Raw genomic sequence first — 23,551 nt, 5'->3', positions numbered from 1 at the left:
ATGCGGCGGGCTCGGGGCGCGGGGCTGGCGGCGCTGGCCGCGCTGCTGCTCGGTGCGCGGGAGTGGCGGTCGCGGTCACCGGGCTATTTTAGACCGGCCCCAGCCCAAGATTCCTCTCTTACCTTCCTGTTCCTTTCCGTTCTTATTTCCCCTCTGATCTGTCCTCTGCCGGCATACTTTCTTCCCTTCGTGAAGTCATTGCTTGTCAGTTTGCATTTTTTACTCCACGTCTTTATTCAGCCATCCATGTATGCATGAATCAATCAATTTCAGCGACTCTTTTTCGAAAAATCTTCCTGATTTTAACTCAGAACACCCCTCATAGGTTCTTGTCCTCAAACGAACAAGCTCAGTGAAGTAATCTCTCCGTCATTTATAATTAGACCATATCCCTCTTCGCTCTGATTTTTCGTTCTCTCCCATCTCCCCCTACATGGTCTTTTCGATAAAGGAAAGTGATTGTTCTTTTCTTCCATACAGTGGCCGTGGCCAGAGCCCAGGTACAGCAGGAGCCGTCAGTGGAGACCATCGAGAGCATCGGAATCAACATCAGCTGCTCGCATCCCAAAATCCAGACCAACGACTGGATCCAGTGGTACCGACAGCTCCCGGGGCAAGGACCCGAACTTGTGGCGGTCACTGTTAAAGCGTCCAAAGAGCTGCCGAACATTGCAGGACTGCTGTTGGTGTCGGCAGATCGCCGTTCGAGCTCGCTGTGGCTCGGGCGGCCCCGGCGCGGGGACGCGGCCGTGTATTACTGCGCGCTGGGGCCACGGGCAGAGGAGCCGGGGCTGCGGCCGGGCACGAACCGCCGCGGGCGGGGCCGGGCGGGGCCGGGGGCACAGCGCCGCCCGCGGCCAGCAGGGGGCGCTGCCGCTCCGCCCGCCGGGCCCCAGGCGGCTCCGCAGCTCCTTCGTGTGCCCCGAGCCCGCGCACAGCGACACCGCACAGCCCGGCACGGCCCCGACACACGGCTGCCAGCCTGCCTGCTGCGGGACACAGCCGCCACACACAGCCCCGCCTGCCCTCGCTCCCGAGACGCCCTCTGCCTCTCACCAAACTGCTGCGCCCGCCGCCTCTGCCATCGCCTTCGGCCCTCCGCCCACGCCTCATGCTGCTCTCAGCCTGCTTGGCAAAGCAAACAGCTGCTCCGGGACAGCATCTGTGCTGGCAGCTGACAAAGCAGCTGCACTCACAGGCAAACTGGGGCTCATTCAGCTACTTCTGTCACCTCATTCGGTCATGGCATGAGAGGGATTGCAAGTGACGCTTTCTGAAATGGCAAAGGAATCCTCATCTCTGTCCCCGCAGAAATGTCTCTGTTCCAAAGTGGAACGTGCGTAAGAAGTAGCATTCTCACCTAGATGTGTAAGGGAGGTGTACTTTGAATCTCAGATGATATTTCAAATAGTTCCTCTGCATTTTCTTCTTTTTCACAAGTTTCCCCAAACACACATGTGTCTGCATTCAGCACCTTCGTGTAGGACTAGGACATATAGGAGGGAAAAGAATAAATCTCTTGAAGTACACAAGCATTTCAATTTATCTTATACTCATCTTCCACCCTAAACTTGATTGGTCCCTTTCCCTTCACATTAATAACCTCTCAGGCAGGCTGAAAAGCACATGTCAGGATTCAGGAATGTTGCAAGTGTTCGGGAGAGACACATGAAAGAATGAGCTGCACATGAGGTTCCTCTCCTGAGAATCGCTCTAGAGACCCCCATTTCCTCTGGCGACAGGAGCCTCTCAGCATCTTCAGGAAATCATTGGAATGAGTAAGTTCAGCAAAGACCACAGGCAGGACATGTGAAAGGCAGGAATATCTGGTTCTCTAAGGCTCAAATCACGCCCATTTTCCTTTCCGGGGAAGAACAAGGGAAAGGGAAAGCGATGAGGGAAGGCCACAATGACACCAATGTAGCACTAGGTAATAAGGGAATGAAAGGGGCAGCTCAGAGCTCATCAACATTTAATTGTTCAGCCTTGAGTAACCAGCGGCTTTGAATTGGCTCAGGCTGAGCTTTGTCAGTGGTAACGGGTTAGAGATGATGAGAGAGGACATGGAAAGGAGAATCTGCGGTGATCTTGTCATGGGGTCAGCAAGGATTGTTGCAGGTTTCTCTTCTCAGCACAAATGCAGAATTCTCATCTTCCTGTACATGTCTTAGCGTCTTATTACCTCTCTGAAGCCCAAGAAGGCACAACCATCGAAATAGCTTTTAGCAGAGAAAGCCTAATCCTGTACATTCAGCTAGTATATCTGTGACAACTTCAGGATCCTCCACTTCTCTAGAAACCTCCTTGTAAATCATGGAGCGCTGCAATACCCGCAGGAGAATGTTCCTATTGCACCCATTATCATTATTTCCTTCGCTGTTCATATCGTTCCAGGAAATTTCCTGTGAAAAATACGTTTTAGAGAAAACCAAAATAACCAGTATGGGAACACTCTGGAGTTAATATGGGAAAGAGGAGGGGAGTGAGGGACCTGGGAAAGAGGCATTTTTCCCAGGAAGATGAAGAAGGGAACAGGAGAAGGGGCAGAGACAGAGGAGTCCCCTGTTCACAGACGAAATTGCAATGAGCCCACACAGGTGAGAAAGCTTAGAGGGGAAGGAGCCGCTGAGCTCGCAAATGCCCAGCACGGGGTGTGCGGCAGAGCTGGCGATTGCAGCTGGGGAGGGGAGGACTCCACTGCGAGCTGAGCGGGAAGAGCCCCTTGCCATGGCTGAGGCCCCAGAGGCACGGAATGCTCCCAATGCCACTGGCTGAGGGACAAACGGCGGCTGCTGCTGGACGAGCCACAAACGCAGCAGGAGCATTTCAGGCACGCCAAGGACAGGCCATTGCTCTGCCTGTTCCCGCTGCTGCTCCCTTGGCTCCCGCACAGAGGCGTTTCCGGCACCTCTGTTCTCTCGCCGCTGCGACGTGCTTTCTGACTCTTCCTCACTCAGCAAACACGCAGCTTGCTCTCGCCATGCACCTCGCACATCTCATCCTCACCGTCTTGCTGGGACAGCTCCTGGGTAAGTCCTGCCTTTTCCCCAAGGCACCCTTCTCCTCTTTCTTATTCCTTCTTACAGGATATCCTCAACATCCCGTTCAGGAAACTAGAGAAGATCGCTGATTAGAGGAGAAATGCTAAGAAAAATCTGCTCCTCTTTCTGATTTTGCATGTGTTTGCTCAAAAAGCTCTTGGATTTGTAAAGGAAAGAGGAAGAGAGAGAAGAGAATCCTTAGAGCCTCTCTCTGTCTTTTCTCTCCCCTTCAATCCATCTCCCTCTGCCCCTCTCTTCTCATTCTCCTGCTGTCACCTCACGACATCTCAGCTGCCTCTACTGTCCCGCATTGTTCCCATTTACATGTAAATCGTCCGATTCTGTCAAACCTGCCCCGGCATCTCAAGTTCTCATACCACTGACATTGACAGAGTGTCCGTTTCTGCCGCCAGGCTGACACAGCTCTGACACAGCTTTCAGTGATCGACCTCTGGGCTGGCAGCACAACCAGGGCTCCCTCTTTCCAAACTCAGCATTGTGTGTATTCAGGGATCGAGTAGACCTCAGACATGACAGGGATGGGGAAGCAAGATAAATCCTTCTGCTGAACGTCGGTGTGCTCCTCAGCCTCCCTTCGAACAGAGAATTCAGACTGTTCCGATGTCGTCTGAACGGTGAAGCAGGAGCAGGGACACAGCCCAGCTCTTGTCACGATCTGGCTGTGCTGAGATCTTGCAAACCCTGCCCAAAATCACTCCCATCTGTGTGTCTGCACATCTCAGGACTTTCCTGCAGGGCAGACAGCTTTCTCCACTAGGGTTTTGCACCCAATTTGCTTTTCCTGCCTCTAGTTCTTCCCTATGGAACTATTGACATTGACTTTCTTCCAGGCACCGCGGGGCAGATCACGGTTACCCAGGAAGATGGACAAGTCATGGTAATGCAGGGACACCCCTTCCACACCACCTGCAAATACCAGACCAGTGGTTTTAATGGCTTGCTCTGGTACCAGCTGCAGAAAGGCCAAGCCCCCCAGCTGGTCTCCTATCAAGCAGGGACTGGCCCCAAGCACAGCGGCCGTATCACCACGCACCTGAACACCACGGGGAAATACAGTGTCCTGAAGGTGGAGGAAGTGGAGCTGTCTGACAGTGCCTTGTACCTGTGTGCTGTGCAAGACACCCTGGTGCAGGGAGCTTCCACGGCTGTGCAACAACCCGGGGGAGGGAGGGCACATGTCAGAGCAAGGTAGAGGACGGAAGGGACTCTGATATCCCCAAGATGCTCACCACAACTTGCAAACCATGTGTGCACAATGGTCTGATAGTTTTCACTATGTGCATTATGTCGTTTCCCTTGGGAAAATATTCTGGACAATATTAACTAATCTCAGCATTATGCAGTCTCTAAGTAAAGAAAAATATCCCCTTTGCATACCTGGGACTTTGTCCTTCCACACTCCTCCAATGCTAGTTTGTCCCCACATGTTCTCAGCACAGCCCAGGGCTGGTTCTGTGTTCCTGCCCTGCGTGCTCTTGCAGCAGCCCCGTTTGCATGGACACACGTCAAGCACAGATTTGTGGATGGCTCCACACTGCTGTGCACGAGCCTGTGTCTGTCCGTGTGTGTCCCTCATCGCGAGGGAATTCCCTGACTGTGCCAGGGACACCGAGCACTGCTCTGGCCCTGCACAGCACAGAGCAGCAGCTTCCCAGGCTCAGAAGGAGCCCGAGTGCAGCTGAGTGCTGACGGCAGCTGCTCGCTACAGATGTGTGCAGGGAAGAGGCGCTGAAATGCAGCCCCTGTGTGCCGAGCCCTCCCTTTCGTGGCCCTGCAAAGCTGACGCTCCTCTGATGTGGATGGATGTGCTTGCGATGCAGTGTGGGTGGTGTGTGGGACGGGACCCAGCTGTGTCCTGTCCCTGGCCGTGCCAAACGTCCTTGTGTCGCTCGTTGTGCTGCTGCTGCTGGCAGAGGCGGGGGCTGAGGCCGGCCGGGGCGGAGCTGGCGGCGTGCGAGAGGAGGCGGCACGGCCGCAGCAGAGAGCCGGGGCTCAGGGCCACAGCGATGCTCGGCCGGCGGAGCGGCGCCATGCGGCGGGCTCGGGGCGCGGGGCTGGCGGCGCTGGCCGCGCTGCTGCTCGGTGCGCGGGGGTGGTGCCCAAGGGGCTGCGCCCGGGGCTGGGCTCGTCCCGCACATCCCTGGAGACTGCCATTCTACTTGGCTTCTTCACACAACTCTTCCCGCGAACTCTCCTCCTCTTCATGCTTCCCTCTTCTCCATCCCATACCCCCTCAGAATTCTCTGGATTCTATTCTCTGCCTTACCCTAAAAACAGTTTGCTGTTTTGCAACTTACGCCCTCAATAGATTGCCCCTTAGCTCTTCCCACTTCTAAATTTTCTTTCTTTTAGTGCTATCTCCCACATCCTCCCGTCGTCAAGGGAATCTCCTGAGCGTTCTCTCCTTGACATATTCATCCCTCCACAAACCTTAATGGAGACTTCTGTTTCTGCCTATCTTGATATCATTTGGAAACTTTTTTCTTCACCGTCTCTGTACTTGCGGACTTGGTTCTCTGCAGCAGGGCAATGTAGGATTTCAGGTTTGTCCTTTTCTTTCCCCGGCAGTGGCTTCAGGTAATGCCCATGTACAACAGGAGCCATTCCTGGAGACCACTGAGGGCACCGGCATCAGAATCAACTGCTCACACCCCAACAAAAAGATCGTGGATTTCATCCATTTCTACCGTCAGCTCCCGGGCCGGGGACTCGAATTCCTCGCATCCACTCCTAAAAAGTCCAAGCCTGTGCCGGAGATTGCAGGACAGCTGTGGGTGTCGGAGGACGGGCGTTGGAGCTCGCTGTGGCTCGGGCGGCCCCGGCGCGGGGACGCGGCCGTGTATTACTGTGCGCTGGGGCCACGGGCAGAGGAGCCGGGGCTGCGGCCGGGCACGAACCGCCGCGGGCGGGGCCGGGCGGGGCCGGGGGCACAGCGCCGCCCGCGGCCAGCAGGGGGCGCTGCCGCTCCGCCCGCCGGGGCTGCCTCGCCCCGCTCGTCCCCGCCCAGCAGGGGGCGCTCCCCACACCGGAACCGACACCGGCACCGGCAGCTCCAACTCGGAGTCACCGAGCGCGCTCAGCCCCTCTTCTCACTGCGGGCTCCGTGCAGCTCAGCTCCTGACGGCAGCAAACAGCCCCGCCCGGCCACAGCTCCCTGTGCACACTGAGATGGTCTGTGTGAGGCACGGACCGCAGCAGGGTCCTGCCCAAGCCATCTCTTGCTCCTTCCCAAAGGGCTCTGTGCCTTCTGGGGAACGTGGCATCCTCCGGCCTGGCTATAAAGATGGGCAAATGTTGTCTCAAACATGAATCCGCTAGGGTACACCTTCCCACCCAGCCCATGTCAGGTCTCTTTCCTCTGTTCATCTCTTCCCACCGCTGCTGAGCTCTTTTTGCCTTTCCTGAAGGCCAGGCGACACCTCAAGGTCGTTCATGTGAGGAACCAGCAACAGCATGCTACAGTGAAATTTTAGCTAGGTCATATATCGGATCTGTTATGCCTATAATATTTTTTCAAAATAAACTCTCTAGAGAGTCTAAGATTACGTCTGGATGCAGTCACTCTTAAACTTCCCACTGAGAAGGTGTTCAGAGTGCATGGCGGTTCCTCCTGATTCTTGGGACTTGATGGACTTGCCTGAAAATTTTACCCATAATCTCTGCAGGAAATGAACATGTGAACCTTGCCACCAAATCCTGTTAAACTACTCTTGGATTTGCCATTGAATTTTGTTAACTCTCTGGTTTATTTTAGTGAATTAAATGCTGCCTCTCTCTTATGAGAAAAATACATCTCCATTCATCGTACTCCTTGTGTATTTACATTCAGCAGCTGGGAATGGGGCAGTTAAAAACCAAGAGAAACAGGAGTTACAGATATGGAATGAGTTTGGCACAGGCAAGAATCAGCTCTGACCTGGCAAAGGTCCATTCCACCAAATTAGAAATGCTTGTCAGAGCTCAACCAAGTTCACTTGTCTTTGTCTCCTCTGCCCTGCCGGGGCCACACTTTCATCTGGGGTAAATGGTTCCCTTGCCTGGCAGCCGTGCTTGATTTTATTCTTCTGACACCAAGAGACACCAAGAACTTAGCCCAGACCACTTTTGCTTCCCGCTTCTGCCGGGGCTCCTTCTGGACTCTAAAAACCTGGAGCTGGAACATTCTGCCGAAGGAAATACAAAACCAGCCAAACAGGGTGAGGTCACAGCGTGGCACACAGTGCAGTTGTTTTTATTTCTCCATGGGTCTCCTAACTGTGGTGGGAATCGCCTCATCCTTGTCACCTTGAGCACTGAGCAGCCCTTGAAGATCCTGATACATTATTCCTTTCTAGGCTTTCCCTCTTGGAGATCTGCTGTGTCACCCCCAGATGCTGGAATCATTCTTTGCCACCAGCACTACCTCTTGCGTTTCCTGATTTCATTCTCCCACTTCTTCCTGGGTATGACCGGGTTCCTGATCCTCTCAGCCATGTCCTTCTGGCATTATGGCACTGTCTGCAAAGCCCTTGGTGAAAAGCACTATCATAACAAAGGAAGCCAACTGCCATCCAGTGCTGTGGACATGGGCAGTGGGCTCCGGAGACATCTCCTTCCAGGTGTCACTGCTGCTGAAATGTCCTTTCTGCACTACAAACATTGTTAACCATCCTTGTGTGATGCTACTCTAGCATGAGCGTGGCCTGTTGGGGCTGGGTTGACCTTGGCAGTGTCAGACAGCTCCCAAGCTGCTCTAACACTTCCCCTCTATTAACAGGACAGCAGAGAAATTGCAATGAAAGGAAGCTGGGTTCCCATAAAAATAGGGAGATCCCTCACCAGTTTCTGTTATGGGTAAAAGAGAGTAGATTTATGGAAGTTAATTTATTTACAAATTATAAGAAGATAAGGAGAAATAAAAGCAAACAGCAAAGCACTTTCTCCACTGCCTTCCTTTCCTTCCAGGCTGAAGATCGCGCCTGAATTTCTGCCTAGGCCGCTCACCAGTGGACAGGAAATGGAGATGTATTCAGTTCATAACACCTCGGGCATTTCTTCCTCCTCATGATCTTTCCCTACTCCGGTCTGTTGTCCTTCCCATGGGAGACAATCCTGCAAGAATCTCTCCAACAAAGGTCCTTTCTAGGGGCTGCAGTTCTTCACCAACTGCTTCTGAACGTGTCCTGTCCACAGAGTGCAGACTTTCAGGAAGAGATGCCTCCAGGATGGGTCCCCCGGGTGTCCACACATCCTGCCAGAAAAGCAGCTCCAGAATCGGCTCCTCTCCGTGGAGGCACAGTCCTGCCAGGACCTTGCTTCAGTGCGGGTTTCCATGTGTCACACCTTCCTTAAGGACACATCTACCTGCTGTGGCTTTGGATCATTGATGGGATGGATTTCAGTTTTACCACGGACCTTCATAGGCTGGAGGGGGACACCCGCCCTCACCATGGTCTTCATCACAGGCTGCAGAAAGATCAGTGCTCTGGTGCCTGCAGAAACTCCCCTCCCTCCTTCCTCACTGACCTTCCTGACTGCAGAGTTGTTTCTCTCACTGAATCTCACTCCTCTCTTCCCGATGATACTGCACAATTCTTTTTGTGTCTTTTCAATCTTTTCCGGCAGAGATGCTCTCTCTGACAGCCAAGGAGCGCAGGGTCTTGAGGCCGGCAGGGCCCTCTGCCTTTTGTGCCCCTTGTCTCTTCTTACAAACACGTTCCCCAAAGGACAATTCTGAAATCTCCAGTGCCAGTGGAGTGGGAATGGGAAGGAAGAGATGGTGGGGGACAGGGGAGAAAATAACCTGTCGGTCCTGTGCTCCACGGGACAACCCGCTCCCGGTCCGCGCACTTGGCCCCGCTGTCCCCGTGGGCCACAGCTCCGATCGCTGCCCCGCTCCCACCGCTCTCGCCTCCCCCCCGCATCCAGGACCCGGCGGGAGCCCGAGCGGCACCGGCGCAGGGCTCAGCCCCGGGGCGGAGCTGGCGACAAGGGAGGGGACAGCAAAGAGGAGAAGCGGGCGCTGCCGGAGCAGAGAGCCGGGGCTGAGGGGGCAGCGCGGCTCGGCCGGGGCGATGCGGCGGTGCCGGGGCGCGGGGCTGGCGGCGCTGGCCGCGGTGCTGCTCGGTGCGCGGGGTTTGACACCAAGGGGGCCGGGGCTGGGGCTCCAGTATTTCCCAGCGAAACTGGCGCGGATTCTTGCCTCTATAACGCAGCTCTTTCTCTCTCCCTGCCTTTCTGCCATCTCTCATCCCCAGAAGTCTTCATGGTTTGTTTCGGTAAACCCTGCTTGCGCATATTCCTGCTTTTCCGTGCACCTGTTCTTCACTTTAACTCTTCATTGCTCCATCCATGCCTACATGTGTGGATCTGACTTTTGCCTAACCTCTGCATGCACGAATTTCGAATTCCTCACATTCACTTCCAGTCTGGCTCTGCCTTGTGGATACTGTTCCTGACTCCGTCTGGCAAAAAACTCGCAGAATGGCACGTTTTTGACGATGTTTGTCCTTTCTTCCTTCTTTCCCAGCAGCGGCTGCGGACACAGACCGAGTGCAGCAGAAGCCGTGGGCAGAGACCACCGAGGGCACCGGCCTGAACCTCACTTGCCTGCACCCCGAAATTACTGCCGACTCTACCCAGTGGTATCGCCAATTCCCAGACCAAGCACCCCAGCTGGTAGCAACGGCTGTCCGAGGCACCAAACCCGTGCTGGAACCAGAGGGGACTCTGCTGGTGTCGGCAGATCGGCGTTCGAGCTCGCTGTGGCTCAGGCGGCCCCGGCGCGGGGACGCGGCCGTGTATTACTGCGCTCTGGAACCACGGGCAGAGGAGCCGGGGCTGCGGCCGGGCACGAACCGCCACGGGCGAGGCCGGCAGGGGCCGCTCCGCTCCCGCCTGACGCCGCTGGGCGGGACCGGGACCGAACCACGCGTGGAACCCGCCGGACCCCGGCCGGGAGCCACCACGGGCCCAGCCTTCCACGAGAGACTCCTTCGAGCACAAGGATGCTGCCCTGCAATGTGTACAAAACAATTCTGCTGGAGAGGGACATTTAGCAGCGGTCGAGGGAATCACGGAAGGTGTTTCTGAGCGTAGTGGTGGCCGAAGAAAGGCTCAGGAAATGTCGGCTCGTTGCTCCTTGAGGAAGGCGACCTGCTCAAACGACAGGGAAAAGGCTGACACACTCAGTGCCTATTTGCCCTCATTTTAACTGGTGTCGCTTCTCCTCAGTTCCAGCACATCGCTGAGCCTTCATGAAGACTTTCTGGGAATAAATCAGCACCCAGAGTAGAAGAAGAAGAAGTAATTCAAGAACTCCTACTGCACATGCACGAGTTCACAGTATCACAAAGACACTCTGGAGCTTGGACACACCCAAAGAGTAACTCACAGCTCTGCATTTATGAAGAGGTGTGTGCACACACATTTCCAAAGCAGACCCTAGCACTGACACTTCTCCTTCTGGCATGTCCCCACCGATGTGCAAACACACACGCTCACTCCTATTCCTGCTCCTGCACCCAAGTCCTTGCACACACATCTACGTGAACATTCCGGTCCAGAGATGTGCACACATAAAGCACATCCCAAGATGTATCTATTCCCACACACTTACACATACGCCCTCCCTTCTTCCCTCCTCAGCTCACCCTGATGCTCACCGGTTTTTGCCTCCTGATAGGTCAGCATTGGGCCGCTGCTTTCGATCCTGCCCTGTTAAAAGAGCCTTCAGGAAAGTATTGGGGCCTCGTTGGACCTCTTACCCACTGTTCAGCCTGCGAGTACACAAACTATGCCATGGCCTTGCCTGACTCCTTGTCCTTCCCCACAAGGCTCCAGCCCTGCTGCTGTTGGTCCCAGGTTTCCTCAGCAGCGTCCATGGCTGATTGTGTCCTTCCCTGTGTTCCTGGTTTGTGTGTGCTTGTGTTCAGGCAGGGTCCACGAGAATCCATATGGGAGCACAAATTCATGCAGGAATCCATCCCGATGTGCACGACTGTTTGTGTGTGTGTGTGTGTGTTCTATTGTGTTACTCAACAGTGAAATGTGTTGATCGCACTGGAGACGCTCTCTGCTGCTCTGCCCTGAGCATCACAGAGCAGCATTTTCCCAAACTCAGAAGGAGCTTGAGTGCAGTTGAACAGTGATGTAGCAGCCTGTAGGAGATGAGTCCAGGGAAGAGGTGCTGAAATGCAGCCCCTGCTTCCCGAGCCCTCCTTTTCCAGCTGCTCTAAACATCATGCTCTGCTACTGCCAATGGCCGGCCCCAAGAAGAATGGTATCACCCAAGTTTGGCTCTTTAGCTTAATCCTGTTTGAAATGTTCGCAATGTCTCAGCATGGCTGTGAGTGCTCACACAAACAAAAACACAGACACACGGACACACAGATACACGGACAGGTCTCTGCAGCGCAGTGCACAGCTGTTCTCCCCTGTGCTCTATCAGGTTGGTTTCATGGACGAGGAGAAAGGCTGAGGCTTTATTCCGACCTTCCGGATCCCGTGTGAGGGGATTTCTTTCCAGTGCCCTGAAGGACAATTCAGGAGTCCCCACATGACAGCAAAAGAAGGACGTGACGAAGCAGGTTATGGGAGGGAAAGAAGCACAGGTATTGTCAATCTTGAGCTCCATCACACCAGCCCGACCCTCTGCCATCCACCCCGGCCCCGCTGCTCCCGACGTGCAGACACCCGACCGCCGCCCCACTCCCACCGCGCTCGCCTCCCCTGCGTGCCCTGCCCAGACTCGCCGAGCAGCGGCGGCGCAGGGCGCTGTCCCGGGGCGGAGCTGGAGGCGGTGGAGAGGACAGGAGAGGAGTGGAGGCGTGCGAGACGAGGCGGCACGGCCGCAGCAGAGAGCCGGGGCTCAGGGCCACAGCGATGCTCGGCCGGCGGAGCGGCGCCATGCGGCGGGCTCGGGGCGCGGGGCTGGCGGCGCTGGCCGCGCTGCTGCTCGGTGCGCGGGGGTGGCGGTCGCGGTCATCAGGCTACGTGAGATCGGCCCTACCCCAAAACTCATTTCTTACTCTCCTGTTCCTTTCCGGTTCTTGTTTAGCCAGTATTGTGTCCTCTCCCGTCATACTTTCTTCCCTCCGTGATGTCATTTCTTTTTAATGTGTCTTTTTTACTCCTCGTCCTTATTCAGACATACATACGTGCATGTATATATTAATCCCGCAGTCTCAGCCATTGCATTTTTGTAATTTCGTTCTGATTTATCCTCAAACCTCCCGTAATAGATTATTTTCTTCAAACAAATATGCTCAATTAAATAATTTCTCATATTTTATAGTCAGAAAATATACCAGTTCGCTGTGATCTGTCTTCCACTGCCATCTCCACCTGCACAGTATTTTCTACTAAAGACATGTTGTTCTTTTCTCCGGCACAGGGGCCGTGGCCAGAGCCCAGGTACAGCAGGAGCCATCATCGGAGACTACCGAGGGCACTGGAGTCAACATCAGCTGTTCACACGCCAACATAAGGACAGGGGATACCATCTACTGGTACCGTCAGCTCCCGGGACGAGGACTCGACTTCCTCGCACTCACTGTGAAAGCGTCCAAAGAGCTGCCGGAGATTGCAGGGCAGCTGTGGGTGTCGGAGGACGGGCGTTGGAGCTCGCTGTGGCTCAGGCGGCCCCGGCGCGGGGACGCGGCCGTGTATTACTGCGCGCTGGGGCCACGGGCAGAGGAGCCGGGGCTGCGGCCGGGCACGAACCGCCGCGGGCGGGGCCGGGCGGGGCCGGGGGCACAGCGCCGCCCGCGGCCAGCAGGGGGCGCTGCCGCTCCGCCCGCCGGGCCCCAGGCGGCTCCGCAGCTCCTTCGTGTGCCCCGAGCCCGCGCACAGCGACACCGCACAGCCCGGCACGGCCCCGACACACGGCTGCCAGCCTGCCTGCTGCGGGACACAGCCGCCACACACAGCCCCGCCTGCCCTCGCTCCCGAGACGCCCTCTGCCTCTCACCAAACTGCTGCGCCCGCCGCCTCTGCCATCGCCTTCGGCCCTCCGCCCACGCCTCATGCTGCTCTCAGCCTGCTTGGCAAAGCAAACAGCTGCTCCGGGACAGCATCTGTGCTGGGGGCTGACAAAGCAGCTGCACTCACAGGCAAACTGGGACTCATTCAGCTACTGCTGTCACCTCAGTAAGTCGTGGCATCAGAGTTGTTTGCTGTGATGCTTTCTGAGGTGACAATGCAATCTCCATCTCTGTCCCCGCAGAAATGTCTCTGTTCCATACTGGGCGGTGCATAAGAAGCCGCATTCATATAGGGATGGGTAGGAAAGTGTACTTTGAATCACAGATTAGGCTGGCTTTCACTTCTCAACGTTTTCTTCTCATCTACATGTTTCTCCAAACACCCCTGCATCTGCATTCAGCTCTTTCCTAAAACAATAAAATATCTGGGATGGAAAAAAATCATTCTGCTGGACTAGAGAAGGATTTCAAATCAAGTGATGGCTCTGTCACACCCACCTCCCACCTGAAACTCATTGGAGCCTTTTGCTTCACATTAGTAACCTCTCAGGTATCCTGGAAAGCAGATGCCCACGTTCAGGAACGCTACAAGTGTTGGAGGGAGACACCTGAAAGAATGAGCTGCTCATGAACTTTCCCTCGTGACACTTACTCGAGAGTCCACATGTCCCTTAGGGATAGGAGCCTTTCACTATCGTCTGGAAATCACTGGAATTAGCAAGTTCAGTAGATGCCACAGTCAGAGTGTGTGAAAGGCGAGAGTGTCAGGTTCTCTAAGGTTCACATCACATCCGTTTACCTTTCCAAGGGAAGAACTAGGAAAAGGGAAAGTGACGACCAAAGCACACAATGACACCAATGTATCAGTAGCTGATAAGGGATTCAAAGGGGCAGCTCAGAGTTCATCAACCTCTAATTGATGAGCCTTTAGGAATCTGAGGCTATGGCGGTGAATTGGCTCAGGCTGTGAATTCTGAACCAGCAGCCGTGGCTGTGAATTGGCTCAGGCTGAGCTTTCTCAGTGAGAAAGGGTTACAGATGATGAGAGAGGACATCAAAGCCCAAGGAAAGGAGAAACTGCTAGTGATGTGTCTCCGGGATCAACAAGAATGGTTGCAAGATACTCGTCAAAGCACAAATGCTGGGAAGAGTCCTCATCTCCTTGAACACCTCCTGCCATCTTTGCTCTGTTCTGTAGCCTAAGAAGGTACAATTTTTGAAAGAGCCCGTAGAAGGGTAAGCCTTCAACCGGAAAATCTGTGACAACTTCAGGATCCTCCATTTCTCTAGAAACCTCCTTCTAAACAATGGAGGAGTGCAACACCTACATGAAAATATTCCTCTCATACCTACTATTATTACCTGCTTCTTTGATCAACTTAATCCAGGAGGATTTTTATGACAAAATAGTTGGAGAGAAAGACCAAATGACCAGTATGGGAGCACTCTGAACTTGATATGGAAAAGAGGGTGAGTGTGAGGCACCTGGGAGACAGGCATTTGTCCCAGGCAGATGAAGAAGGGAACAGGAGAAGGGGCAGAGACAGAGGAGTCCCCTGTTCACAGAGGAAATTGCAATGAACCCACACAGGTGAGAAAGCTCAGAGGGGAAGGAGCCGCTGAGCTCGCAAATGCCCAGCACGGGCTGTGCAGCAGAGCTGGCGATTGCAGCTGGGGAGGGGAGGACTCCACTGCGAGCTGAGCGGGAAGAGCCCCTTGCCATGGCTGAGGCCCCAGAGGCACGGAATGCTCCCAATGCCACTGGCTGAGGGACAAACGGCGGCTGCTGCTGGACGAGCCACAAACGCAGCAGGAGCATTTCAGGCACGCCAAGGACAGGCCATTGCTCTGCCTGCTCCCGCTGCTGCTCCCTTGGCTCCCGCACAGAGGCGTTTCCGGCACCTCTGTTCTCTCGCCGCTGCGACGTGCTTTCTGACTCTTCCTCACTCAGCAAACACGCAGCTTGCTCTCGCCATGCACCTCGCACGTCTCATCCTCACCGTCTTGCTGGGACAGCTCCTGGGTAAGTCCTGCCTTTTCCCCAAGGCACCCGTCTCCTTCTTCTTATTCTTTTCCCAGGAAATCCTCAGCAGCCCGATCAGGAAACTCGAGAAGATCGGTGATTAGAGGAGAAATGCTAAGAAAAATCGGCTCCTCTTTGTGTTTTTGCAAGCGTTTGCCCAAAAAGTTCTTGGATTTGTAAAGGAAAGAGGAAGGGAGAGAAGAGAATCCTTAGAGCCTCTCTCTGTCTTTTTTCTCCCCTTCAATCCATCTCCCTCTGCCCCTCTCTTCTCATTCTCCTGCTGTCACCTCACGACATCTCAGCTGCCTCTACTGTCCCGCATTGTTCCCATTTACATGTAAATCGTCCGATTCTGTCAAACCTGCCCCGGCATCTCAAGTTCTCATACCACTGACATTGACAGAGTGTCCCTTTCTGCCACCAGGCTGACACAGCTCTGACACAGCTTTCAGTGATCGACCTCTGGGCTGGCAGCTCAACCAGGGCTCTCTCTTTCCAAACTCAGCTTTGTGTGTACTCAGGGATCGAGGAGACCTCAGACATGACACGGATGGGGAAGCAAGAGAAATCCTTCTGCTGAACGTCGGTGTGCTCCTCAGCCTCCCTTTGAACACAAAATTCAGACTGTTCCGATGTCGTCTGAGCGGTGAAGTAGGAGCAGGGACACAGCCCAGCTCTTGTCACGATCTGGCTGTGCTGAGATCTCGCAAACCCTGCCCAAAATCACTCCCATCTGTCTGCCTGCACATCTCAGGTCTTCCCTGCAGGGCAGACAGCTTTCTCCACCAGGGTTTTGCACCCAATTTGCTCTTCCTGCCTCTAGTTCTTTCCTATGGAACTATTGACATTGACTTTCTTCCAGGCACCGCGGGGCAGATCACGGTTACCCAAGAAGATGGACAAGTCACGGTGAAGCAGGGACACCCCTTCCACACCACCTGCAAATACCAGACCAGTGGATTTTATGCCTTGTTCTGGTACCAGCTGCGGAAAGGCCAATCCCCCCAGCTGGTCTCCTATCAATCAGTGACTGGCCCCAAGCACAGCGGCCGTATCACCACGCACCTGAACACCACGGGGAAATACAGTGTCCTGAAGGTGGAGGAAGTGGAGCTGTCTGACAGTGCCATGTACCTGTGTGCTGTGCAAGACACCCTGGTGCAGGGAGCTTCCTCGGCTGTGCAACCACCCGGGGGAGGGAGGGCATATGTCAGTGCAAGGCTGAGGGTGGAAGGGACTCTGGTATCACCAAGATCCTCACCACGACTTGCAACCCATGTGTGCACAATAGTCTGATAGTTTTCACTATGTGCATTATGTCGTTTCCCTTGGGAAAATATTCTAGACAATACTCACTAATCTCAGCATTATGCAGTCTCTAAGTAAAGAAAAATATCCCCTTTGCATACCTGGGACTTTGTCCTTCCACACTCCACCCATGCTGATTTTGGCCCCACATGTTCTCAGCACAGCCCAGGGCTGGTTCTGTGTTCCTGCCCTGCGTGCTCTTGCAGCAGCCCCGTTTGCATGGACACACGTCAAGCACAGATTTGTGGATGGCTCCACACTGCTGTGCACGAGCCTGTGTCTGTCCGTGTGTGTCCCTCATCGCGAGGGAATTCCCTGACTGTGCCAGGGACACCGAGCACTGCTCTGGCCCTGCACAGCACAGAGCAGCAGCTTCCCAGGCTCAGAAGGAGCCCGAGTGCAGCTGAGTGCTGACGGCAGCTGCTCGCTATAGATGTGTGCAGGGAAGAGGCGCTGAAATGCAGCCCCTGTGTGCCGAGCCCTCCCTTTCGTGGCCCTGCAAAGCTGACGCTCCGCTGATGTGGATGGATGTGCTTGCGATGCAGTGTGGGTGGTGTGTGGGACGGGACCCAGCTGTGTCTTGTCCCTGGCCGTGCCAAACGTCCTTGTGTCGCTCGTTGTGCTGCTGCTGCTGGCAGAGGCGGGGGCTGAGGCCGGCCGGGGCGGAGCTGGCGGCGTGCGAGAGGAGGCGGCACGGCCGCAGCAGAGAGCCGGGGCTCAGGGCCACAGCGATGCTCGGCCGGCGGAGCGGCGCCATGCGGCGGGCTCGGGGCGCGGGGCTGGCGGCGCTGGCCGCGCTGCTGCTCGGTGCGCGGGGGTGGCGCCCAAGGGGCCGCGCCCGGGGCTGGACTCATCCCGCACGTTCCTCGAGGCTGCTCTCCTCTCTGGTTGCTTCATACAGCTTCTCTTACGAACTATTCTCCTGTTCATCCCTCCCTCTTCTCCATCCCACACTCTCACAGAAATCTCTGGATTCCATTCTCTGCAAAACCAGAGCTTTTTTACATTTTATGGAGTCTGTACGTTATCCCTTATCTCTTACTCCTTCTCACTTTTCTGTCTTTAGGTGCTTTCTCCCACCTCATCCTTTTCTCAAATACCCATCTGTAGCGTCGTGCCGTTCACGGTTTCACCTCTCCACAAACGATGAACATACACTTGTGTTCCTGCTTATCATTAAATCCTCTGGAAACAGCTTTCCTCACCCTCTCTGTACATACGCGCTTTCTTCTATGCAGCAGGGCAATGTAGGATTTCAGGTTTGTCCTTTTCTTCCCCTGGCAGCGGCTTCAGGCACAGCCCAGGTGCTGCAAGAGGCATTCCTGGAGACCCCCGAGGGCACCGGAATCAACATCAGCTGCTCACACTCCAAAATCCAGACCAATGATTACATCTACTGGTACCGTCAGCTCCCGGGACAAAGGCCCGAATTCCTCGCACTCGCTGCTAGAGGGTCCAAGCCTGTGCCGGAGATTGCAGGACAGCTGTGGGTGTCAGAGGATCGGCGTTCGAGCTCGCTGTGGCTCGGGCGGCCCCGGCGCGGGGACGCGGCCGTGTATTACTGCGCGCTGGGGCCACGGGCAGAGGAGCCGGGGCTGCGGCCGGGCACGAACCGCCGCGGGCGGGGCCGGGCGGGGCCGGGGGCACAGCGCCGCCCGCGGCCAGCAGGGGGCGCTGCCGCTCCGCCCGCCGGGCCCCAGGCGGCTCCGCAGCTCCTTCGTGTGCCCCGAGCCCGCGCACAGCGACACCGCACAGCCCGGCACGGCCCCGACACACGGCTGCCAGCCTGCCTGCTGCGGGACACAGCCGCCACACACAGCCCCGCCTGCCCTCGCTCCCGAGACGCCCTCTGCCTCTCACCAAACTGCTGCGCCCGCCGCCTCTGCCATCGCCTTCGGCCCTCCGCCCACGCCTCATGCTGCTCTCAGCCTGCTTTGCAAAGCAAACAGCTGCTCCGGGACAGCATCTGTGCTGGGGGCTGACAAAGCAGCTGCACTCACAGGCAAACTGGGACTCATTCAGCTACTGCTGTCACCTCATTCCGTCATGGCATGAGAGGGATTGCAAGTGACGCTTTCTGAAATGGCAAAGGAATCCTCATCTCTGTCCCCGCAGAAATGTCTCTGTTCCAAAGTGGAACGTGCGTAAGAAGTAGCATTCTCACCTAGATGTGTAAGGGAGGTGTACTTTGAATCTCAGATGATATTTCAAATAGTTCCTCTGCATTTTCTTCTTTTTCACAAGTTTCCCCAAACACACATGTGTCTGCATTCAGCACCTTCGTGTAGGACTAGGACATATAGGAGGGAAAAGAATAAATCTCTTGAAGTACACAAGCATTTCAATTCATCTTATACTCATCTTCCACCCTAAACTTGATTGGTCCCTTTCCCTTCACATTAGTAACCTCTCAGGCAGGCTGAAAAGCACATGTCAGGATTCAGGAATGTTGCAAGTGTTCGGGAGAGACACATGAAAGAATGAGCTGCACATGAGGTTCCTCTCCTGAGAATCGCTCTAGAGACCCCCATTTCCTCTGGGGACAGGAGCCTCTCAGCATCTTCAGGAAATCATTGGAATGAGTAAGTTCAGCAGAGGCCACAGGCTGGGCATGTGAAAGGCAGGAATATCTAGTTCTCTAAGGCTCAAATCACGCCCATTTTCCTTTCCGGGGAAGAACAAGGGAAAGGGAAAGCGATGAGGGAAGCCCACAATGACACCAATGTAGCACTAGGTAATAAGGGAATGAAAGGGGCAGCTCACAACTCATCAACATTTAATTGTTCAGCCTTGAGTAACCAGCGGCTTTGAATTGGCTCAGGCTGAGCTTTGTCAGTGGTAACGGGTTAGAGATGATGAGAGAGGACATGGAAAGGAGAATCTGCGGTGATCTTGTCATGGGGTCAGCAAGGATTGTTGCAGGTTTCTCTTCTCAGCACAAATGCAGAATTCTCATCTTCCTGTACATGTCTTATCGTCTTATCACCATTGTGAAGCCTAAGAAGTCACAACCATTGAAGTAGCTGTTAGAAGGGAAAGCCTAATCCTGTTCTTTCACCTGGAAGATATGTGACAACTTCAGGATCCTCCACTTCTCTAGAAACCTCCTTCTAAACAATGGAGCGGTGCAACACCTACATGAAAATATTCCTCTCATACCTACTATTATTACCTGCTTCTTTGATCAACTTAATCCAGGAGGATTTTTATGACAAATCTGTTGTAGAGAAAAAACAAATTGCCAATATGGGATCACTTTGGAATTGATATATGGAAAGAGGGTGAGTGTGAGGCACCTGGGAAAGAGGCATTTGTCCCAGGAAGATGAAGAAGGGCAGGGGAGAAGGGGCAGAGACAGAGGAGTCCCCTGTTCACAGAGGAAATTGCAATGAGCCCACACAGGTGAGAAAGCTCAGAGGGGAAGGAGCCGCTGAGCTCGCAAATGCCCAGCACGGGGTGTGCAGCAGAGCTGGCGATTGCAGCTGGGGAGGGGAGGACTCCACTGCGAGCTGAGCGGGAAGAGCCCCTTGCCATGGCTGAGGCCCCAGAGGCACGGAATGCTCCCAATGCCACTGGCTGAGGGACAAACGGCGGCTGCTGCTGGACGAGCCACAAACGCAGCAGGAGCATTTCAGGCACGCCAAGGACAGGCCATTGCTCTGCCTGCTCCCGCTGCTGCTCCCTTGGCTCCCGCACAGAGGCGTTTCCGGCACCTCTGTTCTCTCGCCGCTGCGACGTGCTTTCTGACTCTTCCTCACTCAGCAAACACGCAGCTTGCTCTCGCCATGCACCTCGCACATCTCATCCTCACCGTCTTGCTGGGACAGCTCCTGGGTAAGTCCTGCCTTTTCCCTAAGACATTCCTCTCCTTCTTATTCCTTTCCCAGGAAAGCCTCAACAGCCCTTTCAGGACCATATTGGGAAATGTCAGTGATTCGAGGGGAAAGGCCGAGAAATATTGCCCCCTCTTTGTGTTTGGCAAGTGTTTGGTCGTCTTATAAAGGAAAAGAGAAGGGAGAGAAAAGAAACCTCAGACCCCTTCTCTCTCTTTTCTCTCTCCTTCAATACATCTCCCTCTGCCTCTCTCTTCTCATCCTCCTGCTGTCACCTCAGGGGATCTCAGCTGTCTCTGCAGTGCAACGTTGCTCCGGTTTCAATGTTAATTCCCAAATGCTATCAAACCTGCCCCACACACCTCACTGGTTTTCATTTCATTACATTAATGGGGAGTACAAATTTTGCCTCCAGGCTTACCCAACTCTGCCACAACTTTCACTTTCCTTTCGGCTGGACAAAACCAGAACTCCCTCTTTCTAAGCTGAGCTCTGTGTCTACTCAGGAGCCCTCAGAGTTGACAGGGATGGGGAAGCAGAATGAACCTTTCTTCTGTACCTCGGTGGGCTACTCAGGCAGCCTGAGGAGTGCTGCTTCCAGCACTCGAATTTCAGGCATAACAGGCAGGCACTTCACTGGTCCACTGATTAGCAGGAGCAGAGACCTACCCAGCTCAACTTTAGATGATGCAAAGAGCTCAGAACTCATGCCCTAAATCTCTCAGGACTCTGCTACAAGACAGGGACCTTCATCCACCAGGCTTTTCCATGCACTTCATTTTGCTTCCAATAGTCCTTCCCTAAGGAGCTGCTGACGCTGACTTTCTTCCAGGCACCACAGGACAGGTCACGGTCACCCAGGAAGATGGACAAGTCACGGTGAAGCAGGGACACCCCTTCCACACCACCTGCAAATACCAGATCAGTGGTTTCCCTACAGTGCTCTGGTACCAGCTGCGGAAAGGCCAATCCCCCCAGCTGGTCTCCTATCAAGCAGGGACTGGCCCCAAGCACAGCGGCCGTATCACCACGCACCTGAACACCACGGGGAAATACAGTGTCCTGAAGGTGGAGGAAGTGGAGCTGTCTGACAGCGCCTTGTACCTGTGTGCTGTGCAAGACACCCTGGTGCAGGGAGCTTCCTCGGCTGTGCAACAACCCCGTGGAGGGAATGCATATGTCAGTGCAAGGCTGAGGATGGGAAAAGAGATGCAGTTCTCATCGCAGTGATCACCAGAAGTTGAAACCCTTTTGTAAATAATGGTTTCATGTTTTTCACTTCGTCCATCCTGACACTTCCCATGGGAAAGCATTCGGGATTATTTTGACTCACTTCCACATTGTACAGTCTCTAACTAAAGAAAAATATCCCCTGTACGTGCCTGGAAACTTCTCCTTACACACTCCACCCATGCTGATTTTGGCCCCACATGTTCTCAGCACAGCCCAGGGCTGGTTCTGTGCTCCTGCCTTGCGTGTTCTTGCAGCAGCCCCGTTTGCATGGACACACGTCAAGCACAGATTTGTGGATGGCTCCACACTGCTGTGCACGAGCCTGTGTCTGTCCGTGTGTGTCCCTCATCGCGAGGGAATTCCCTGACTGTGCCAGGGACACCGAGCACTGCTCTGGCCCTGCACAGCACAGAGCAGCAGCTTCCCAGGCTCAGAAGGAGCCCGAGTGCAGCTGAGTGCTGACGGCAGCTGCTCGCTACGGATGTGTGCAGGAAAGAGGCGCTGAAATGCAGCCCCTGTGTGCCGAGCCCTCCCTTTCGTGTCCTTGCAAAGCTGACGCTCCTCTGATGCGGATGGATGTGCTTGCGATGCAGTGTGGGTGGTGTGTGGGACGGGACCCAGCTGTGTCCTGTCCCTGGCCGTGCCAAACGTCCTTGTGTCGCTCGTTGTGCTGCTGCTGCTGGCAGAGGCGGGGGCTGAGGCCGGCCGGGGCGGAGCTGGCGGCGTGCGAGAGGAGGCGGCACGGCCGCAGCAGAGAGCCGGGGCTCAGGGCCACAGCGATGCTCGGCCGGCGGAGCGGCGCCATGCGGCGGGCTCGGGGCGCGGGGCTGGCGGCGCTGGCCGCGCTGCTGCTCGGTGCGCGGGGGTGGCGGTCGCGGTCACCGGGCTACGTGAGATCGGTCCCTGCCCAGGAATCATTTCTTTCTCTCCTGTTCCTTTCGGGTCTTGTTTAGCCCGTGTTGTGTCCTCTGTCGTACTACATTATTCCCTCCGTGAAGTCATTGCTTTCAAATCTGCCTTTTTTACTCCACGTCGTTATTCAGACATCCATACGTGCATGTATGCATATATCCCGCGCTCTCAGCCATTGCATTTTTGTAACTTTCTTCTGTTTTTTTTTCCTCAAACCGACCCTTATTGATGCTTTTCTTCAAACAAATACGCTCACTGAAATAATCTGTCCATATTTTATATCCAGAACATATCCCAGTTCGCTGTGATCCGTCTTCCTCTTCCTTCTGCCCCTGCATGGTCTTTTCTACTAAAGAAATGTTGTTCTTTTATCCCATACAGTGGCTGCAGGCAGAGCCCAGGTACAGCAGGAGCCGTCAGTGGAGACTACCGAGGGCACTGGAGTCAACATCAGCTGCTCACACGCCAATATACAGATAGGCGAGACCATCTTCTGGTACCGTCAGCTCCCGGGCCGAGGACTCGACTTCCTCGCACTCACTGTGAAAGCGTCCAAAGAGCTGCCGGAGATTGCAGGACAGCTGTTGGTGTCGGCAGATCGCCGTTCGAGCTCGCTGTGGCTCAGGGGGCCCCGGCGCGGGGACGCGGCCGTGTATTACTGCGCGCTGGGGCCACGGGCAGAGGAGCCGGGGCTGCGGCCGGGCACGAACCGCCGCGGGCGGGGCCGGGCGGGGCCGGGGGCACAGCGCCGCCCGCGGCCAGCAGGGGGCGCTGCCGCTCCGCCCGCCGGGGCCGCCTCGCCCCGCTCGTCCCCGCCCAGCAGGGGGCGCTCCCCACACCGGAACCGACACCGGCACCGGCAGCTCCAACTCGGAGTCACCGAGCGCGCTCAGCCCCTCTTCTCACTGCGGCCTCCGTGCAGCTCAGCTCCTGACGGCAGCAAACAGTCCCGCCCGGCCACAGCTCCCTGTGCACACTGAGATGGTCTGTGTGAGGCACGGACCGCAGCAGGGTCCTGCACAAGCCATCTCTTGCTCCTTCCCAAAGCGCTCTGTTCCTTCTGGGGAACGTGGCATCCTCCGGCCTGTCTACAAAGGTCTGCAAATATTGTCTCTAAAATACATCCATGAAGGCACACATTCCCACCCAGCCCATGTCAGGCTGGTTCTCCTCTTACCTCTGTTCTTCTCTTCCCACCGCTGCTGTGCTCTTTTTGCC

General features: G+C 55.2%; 3 protein-coding genes and 1 pseudogene across 3 annotated transcripts; all 4 read left to right on the top strand.

Moving 5' to 3' along the window:
• LOC148221122 (T cell receptor alpha variable 4 pseudogene) lies at positions 1–3,134 on the top strand (annotated as a pseudogene).
• Positions 3,135–5,092: 1,958 nt separating this feature from the next.
• On the top strand, positions 5,093–6,229 carry LOC148221121 (uncharacterized). The gene is made up of 2 exons (XM_088179492.1): positions 5,093–5,144; positions 5,631–6,229. The coding sequence occupies exons 1-2, from the start codon at positions 5,093–5,095 to the stop codon at positions 6,227–6,229; spliced, it is 651 nt and encodes a 216-aa protein (XP_088035618.1).
• Positions 6,230–17,110: 10,881 nt separating this feature from the next.
• On the top strand, positions 17,111–21,988 carry LOC148221120 (uncharacterized). The gene is made up of 4 exons (XM_088179491.1): positions 17,111–17,162; positions 17,640–18,026; positions 21,030–21,273; positions 21,913–21,988. The coding sequence occupies exons 1-4, from the start codon at positions 17,111–17,113 to the stop codon at positions 21,986–21,988; spliced, it is 759 nt and encodes a 252-aa protein (XP_088035617.1).
• Positions 21,989–22,224: 236 nt separating this feature from the next.
• LOC148221119 (uncharacterized) lies at positions 22,225–23,313 on the top strand. The gene is made up of 2 exons (XM_088179490.1): positions 22,225–22,276; positions 22,715–23,313. Exons 1-2 carry the CDS (start codon positions 22,225–22,227, stop codon positions 23,311–23,313), a joined length of 651 nt encoding a protein of 216 aa, XP_088035616.1.
• Positions 23,314–23,551: the final 238 nt, after the last annotated feature.

Source organism: Sturnus vulgaris, chromosome 27 (assembly GCF_052056855.1).
Source record: "Sturnus vulgaris isolate bStuVul1 chromosome 27, bStuVul1.hap1, whole genome shotgun sequence".
Taxonomy (NCBI): Eukaryota; Metazoa; Chordata; class Aves; order Passeriformes; family Sturnidae; genus Sturnus; species Sturnus vulgaris.
This window is presented reverse-complemented; position numbering and strand designations above follow the sequence as displayed.

Bases quoted from the DNA above. Each gene is read 5' to 3' on its own strand.
- LOC148221121 (XM_088179492.1), top strand. From the start codon at position 5,093: ATGCGGCGGGCTCGGGGCGCGGGGCTGGCGGCGCTGGCCGCGCTGCTG. The intron at 5,145-5,630 runs GTGCGCGGGGGT...TTTCCCCGGCAG, and splicing joins GCTGGCCGCGCTGCTGCTCG to TGGCTTCAGGTAATGCCCAT.
- LOC148221120 (XM_088179491.1), top strand. From the start codon at position 17,111: ATGCGGCGGGCTCGGGGCGCGGGGCTGGCGGCGCTGGCCGCGCTGCTG. The intron at 18,027-21,029 runs GCGCTGCCGCTC...CAGGCACCACAG, and splicing joins CCGCCCGCGGCCAGCAGGGG to GACAGGTCACGGTCACCCAG. The intron at 21,274-21,912 runs GTCTGACAGCGC...GGATGTGTGCAG, and splicing joins AAGGTGGAGGAAGTGGAGCT to GAAAGAGGCGCTGAAATGCA.
- LOC148221119 (XM_088179490.1), top strand. From the start codon at position 22,225: ATGCGGCGGGCTCGGGGCGCGGGGCTGGCGGCGCTGGCCGCGCTGCTG. The intron at 22,277-22,714 runs GTGCGCGGGGGT...TATCCCATACAG, and splicing joins GCTGGCCGCGCTGCTGCTCG to TGGCTGCAGGCAGAGCCCAG.